The 5,558-nt window shown below is 45.9% G+C and overlaps 1 protein-coding gene across 1 annotated transcript; it reads left to right on the forward strand.

Moving 5' to 3' along the window:
• The first annotated feature begins 1,281 nt into the window (after positions 1–1,281).
• On the forward strand, positions 1,282–2,453 carry MC3R (melanocortin 3 receptor). The gene has a single exon (XM_024239080.2). It carries the CDS (start codon positions 1,283–1,285, stop codon positions 2,363–2,365), a length of 1,083 nt encoding a protein of 360 aa, XP_024094848.1. The 5' UTR covers position 1,282; the 3' UTR covers positions 2,366–2,453.
• The last annotated feature ends 3,105 nt before the right edge of the window (positions 2,454–5,558 follow it).

Raw genomic sequence — 5,558 nt, forward strand, 5'->3', positions numbered from 1 at the left:
TTCCGTGCTCTGACCAGAGCAGACTACTTTCAGCACTTTTGAAAGCCCAAGATTCCTTTTCAGTGGAGCTCAACTGGGACTATGCCCCAGCTCACCTGTCAAAAATTGCAAACATACTTGTTCAGGTCTTACACCTGGGTGATTCTGACTCCGCGGGTCAGATGGGATCTCCACATCCACAATCTGTGATGACTCCTATGGCCAGGGTGCTCTCTGCCTCCAGGCTGCAGACGTGTGATTCCCTCTGCCTGGAGTCCTCTTCTACCTCCTCCAGCTCCAGCCCCCACCCCACCACCCACCCCAAACTGGATATGACCTCTTCCTCCTTGAAGTCAAAGCATAGGTGCTCCTTCCTCCAGGAACTTTCTTTGACAGTCCAGATTAGGGCTCTTCCTCTTTGCATCCCTGGTTTCCTGGACTTTCCTGATTCAGGCATTTATTGATTCCTCTTCTTCCACCCCAGACTCTGAGTTCGGGGAAGCCTGAGACAGTGGCTGCTGTCTTGCTCACCACTGTATTTCCTGCACTCAGCAGAGACCTGACACATAGTAGGCGCTCAATAAATGTTTTCTAAACAACAACAACAAATGAGTGAACTAACAAACAAACAAACAAATGAACAGATGAGTGGATGCCTGTGACAGTTTCCATGACAAACATAAACGGTTAAGCAAAGCCAGCAAGCAGACAGCCGTGCAGCCTGCAGAGGGCACTAGTCTGCTTCTTAATCTCCCTGCAGAATCCTCAGGGCCAGGTACCTGCTGTCAGTCAGAGAGGTGCCCGATGCTCAGTGGTCATTCTGCTGCGCTGAAGATTAAGTAGGAGTTGTTTGCCCTTGGCCAATATAAAAAACCTGAGTGTTCTCCCTTCACTTCTAGCGACAAGTAACACATCCCCTGTCTTGCCATGAAAAGAGCTGTAACTGTAGCAACCGGTGGCAAGTTTTCTGTTCCCAGGTGGGGAAGTGAGGAGAGACAAACAGAGGGGTGAGAGGGAGACAGAAGGAAGACAGCTGGTAAGAGACCCTATGGTGTATTTTTTTGTATGTAAACAAGATAAAAACTGCTCCTCCTGGAACAGCAAAGTTCTCCGTATGTCTCCAAGCTACGAACTTGCATGCTAGCTACTAACTAGCTACTCTCCCTCTCTCTCTCTTCCCCCTTCTCTCTTTCTGTGTGTATGTCTCTCTCTCTGTCTCTTCCTCCACCCTCTCTCACTATCTGTCTCTCTACCCTCCCCATCCTTTTATTCTAGAGGAGAATAAACTCTAAGTCCAGATTGAATGAGCATCCAAAAGAAGTACCTGGAGGGAGATTTTGTCTTTCCTGTGAGCAGCAGCAGCTTCCTACAGACCCTGCTGGAGCCCCAGCTCGGATCAGCCCTTCTGTCAGCAATGAATGCTTCGTGCTGCCTGCCCTCTGTTCAGCCAACACTGCCTAATGGCTCGGAGCACCTCCAAGCCCCTTTCTTCAGCAACCAGAGCAGCAGCGCGTTCTGTGAGCAGGTCTTCATCAAGTCCGAGGTTTTCCTGGCCCTGGGCATCGTCAGTCTGCTGGAAAACATCCTGGTTATCCTGGCCGTAGTCAGGAACGGCAATCTGCACTCCCCGATGTACTTCTTTCTCTGCAGCCTGGCGGTGGCCGACATGCTGGTAAGTGTGTCCAATGCCCTGGAGACCATCATGATCGCCATCGTCCACAGCGACTACCTGACCTTCGAGGACCAGTTTATCCAGCACATGGACAACATCTTCGACTCCATGATCTGCATCTCCCTGGTGGCCTCCATCTGCAACCTCCTGGCCATCGCCGTCGACAGGTACGTCACCATCTTTTACGCGCTCCGCTACCACAGCATCATGACCGTGAGGAAGGCCCTCACCTTGATCGTGGCCATCTGGGTCTGCTGCGGCGTCTGTGGCGTGGTGTTCATCGTCTACTCGGAGAGCAAGATGGTCATTGTGTGCCTCATCACCATGTTCTTCGCCATGATGCTCCTCATGGGCACCCTCTACGTACACATGTTCCTCTTTGCGCGGCTGCACGTCAAGCGCATAGCAGCACTGCCACCTGCCGACGGGGTGGCCCCACAGCAACACTCATGCATGAAGGGGGCAGTCACCATCACCATCCTCCTGGGCGTGTTCATCTTCTGCTGGGCCCCTTTCTTCCTCCACCTGGTCCTCATCATCACCTGCCCCACCAACCCCTACTGCATCTGCTACACTGCCCACTTCAACACCTACCTGGTCCTCATCATGTGCAACTCCGTCATCGACCCGCTCATCTACGCCTTCCGGAGCCTGGAATTGCGCAACACCTTTAAGGAGCTTCTCTGTGGCTGCAACGGCATGAACTTGGGCTAGGATGCAGGGCCATGCAAATGATCATCAGTCGGGTCACTTTTGACCCTCCATCCACCCAAGATGTTTAGAAAGAAAAAAATATATACTTAGAAGATACAAAAATGTGTTAACAGCCATGATTGTACTTGTCATTTAAGTTTACAAAGCCTTTTAAAGGGGAAAATGGTGAACAACAGAGTCTCTGAAAGGATTCCAAGATGGGTAAGTCACAAACTCTGATTTCCCAAATAGTCACTGGGAGAAATCAGCGAAGGCTTCTCTGCGTGCTCTCTGCACTCATTTCCAAACACCCAGGGTGTGCGATGCCTGTCTGCTCATCTGCTCCACACCCACGTCTTCACGCTCCAGGCCAGACCAGACTGAAGGATTCTCATGAACAATAAGGGTGGTTCAGGTCTCTTGCAAGCAAACCTGTTACAGCTACGACCTCCTGCTTCCAGCTACACAGATAGATAGCTTTGCACTTATAACTCCGTAGGAGACTGAGTTCTACTCTATTATTCTATTTACAGTTAGACAATTGTCTCTTTGTGAAAGGAGCAATGCTATGCCATTTTCCCCTTTTCTTACCCCCATATCCCTTCAGTTGTCCCCACCCCCAAAGGTAGCATGAGGATGTAACCCACTTCTATTTTTCTGTTGTTGTGTTGGTGTTTGTTGTTGTTTTGTTTTTATGGATTAAGTCTAAGACAACCTTCAAACTAACTCTAACAAAAGAGAGAAAGTGCTTTGGACAATCAGAATATATTTGTGTACTTGTATTTTGATACCTTGCTATTTTAAGGTATAAATTACTCTTTTTAAAATAACTTCTTTTTTTCTATCATTTACTGTTAGCCTTTAAAACAAGAAAGGAAATCATGGGTTGGAGTACGTGTGTATGTGTGTGTGTGTGTGTGTGTGTGTATATATATATATATATATATCACAAGAAATTGCTTTACTGTAACTTAAGATAGTTTGAGAAACCGTAGAACCACTGTGTGACTTTCTTGGGAGCCCTTGTTTCTGCTTATAGTAATTGCATCTCTATCACAGGACTTCTTCAATATTATCTATGAAAGAGAAAGTTTTTTTGTTCTTTTCCCTTTTTGCTTGGCATTGTGTTAAAGTTGAATGACCCTGTTATCAATGTCTATACCTTATCAAGTACAGGAATTCATTCCTGGGAGCAAAGGGTGAGATTGGCTGACTAGTGCTGGCATTGTCAGATCCTTTTCTGCCCAAGATAACTTCAATTTGTGCTTTCTGGCTGTCCCTATATCTCCCCGTCACAAATTCTTATATTAAGCTGTGTCTTGGGGTGCAATTGTGTGTTTCTCTTGTGCTAGCATATACTGGGGTTCTTTAATACTTGAAGATTTTCTGCTAATATAAGCAAAACCATTCCTTTCTTGCTTTATGATATTTAGAAATAATAAAAAGCTTTTATGGCTGCTAAACGTGTGTTACATTGAAATACACCACCTGGAATCATTCTGGTGACTCCTGCACATGGCCATGGTATGTTTCACTGCAATTCAGTGATGACTTTGTAAGTGGCATAAACAGCTCCACTGATCACAGTGCTAGTCTTTTCTAGGGCAATGCCTTTTAGCCAAACTACAAAACTCTCCCATTTAGTTTCAAAAAATACCAGGTTTGTGGTTCCCGGGCCACTGTCATTCTCCATTATTTTAATCAAGACACTAAATTACAGGACTTTCCATGGCCGCTTAGTGGGTAAATGTAGAGAATGGGGAATCTAATTACTTGAAAGTGATATGAATAGCTATAGGGATTATGATGTCTTTTTTCTATGTAAACAAGATAAAAATAACTTACTTTTCACTCTTATATCAGTTTTCACATTATTTCATTTTATCCCGTTAGCAAACCTCTAAAATAGGTAAGTCATTTTACAAATGAAGAAATTTAGTCTTGGAGGGGTGATATGGTTGTCTGGGAACACCCACCTAGTTAGGGTCATGGTATATTCTGCATCCTGGCGCTGATGTCCTTTTGCACCAATATGCTGTTGCCAGCAGGTTTTCATCATCAAAGCTGGTCCCCCTCTCCTCCCTGTAGGTTTTAGTTTGCAGGGGTACTTCCAAACTGGAATGCCCACGAGCGTCACCTGGGATCTTGTGCAAGTGCAGAATCTGATTCGGCAGGTCCAAGGTAGGGACTAAGAGTCTGCATTTCTAACTCTGACAAGCTCCTCGGGGACGTGGCTGCTGGTTGGGGGTCCCCATCTTAAAAAGCAAGGGCATAGAGGATTTTCAAATGAGCATTATGCGAAGTAAAAGTACTGCTCTGCCTAGAATGCTGACCCCACGCCAGGGACTGTGCTAAGCACTTCACAGGCATTTGCTCCTTGTGATAACCCTACCAGGTAGATACCATGGCTATCCTGATTTTGCAGATGAGGCATGTGAAACTCAGAGAGGTTAAGGAGCTTATCTATAGGAACTCAGCCAGCAAGTAGAGATAGGGAGAGTCAGGCTGGCCAGCCCCCACCCCCAAATCCAACCAGTGTCCTAGCCCCTCTCATGAAGACACAGCGACCTTTGAGCTAGGACCCAATGACTTGGGAGCCATGTCTTGCCATGCAGAGAGAATCTGATGCATGTTTCCACCACACACAGGTCCAGATGTTCCCAGAAGAGTTTCCAGAGATATGTCAAAAAAATCAAAAGGCACAATTAATTATTTAACTTGCTATAAATTTTCCAAAGTCTGTGAGTAGCCCTGGGGAGTGCATCAAAGAGGTAAATTACTAAGGCATCCGTTTCTCTAGTGAACAACCCTGAATGCTGGGGTGCCACTGTCTGCTCCACGACCACTTTCTCAGATTCTCAAGTGGGAACTCACCAGATGTTTTAAGCGGCAGGACAGTCATGTTTGAAAATGCTTAATTGTTGAAAGTAAAAGCACACCATGATTTTAGCTCATCTGTTAATTCATTTGTCACTTTTCACCCCCATCCCCAAGGCAGAATCCCTGCAGTACTTGATTCTCTGAGTCCTGAGAAGTTGTTGCCTGTTGTCCTTATTTAAGATGAACTTTTGAATTTAATTTTGAAATCTTTCTATAGGGGCTGGGTGCTAAAACATACGCCAGCCTCTCTGGCTGAAAACATTTTTTAATTCACCCTCACCTCCACCAAAATCCATTCTCCACATAGCAGCCAGTGCAATTATTTAAAAATATA

Source organism: Pongo abelii, chromosome 21 (assembly GCF_028885655.2).
Source record: "Pongo abelii isolate AG06213 chromosome 21, NHGRI_mPonAbe1-v2.0_pri, whole genome shotgun sequence".
NCBI lineage: Eukaryota > Metazoa > Chordata > Mammalia > Primates > Hominidae > Pongo > Pongo abelii.

Bases quoted from the DNA above. Each gene is read 5' to 3' on its own strand.
- MC3R (XM_024239080.2), top strand. From the start codon at position 1,283: ATGAGCATCCAAAAGAAGTACCTGGAGGGAGATTTTGTCTTTCCTGTG.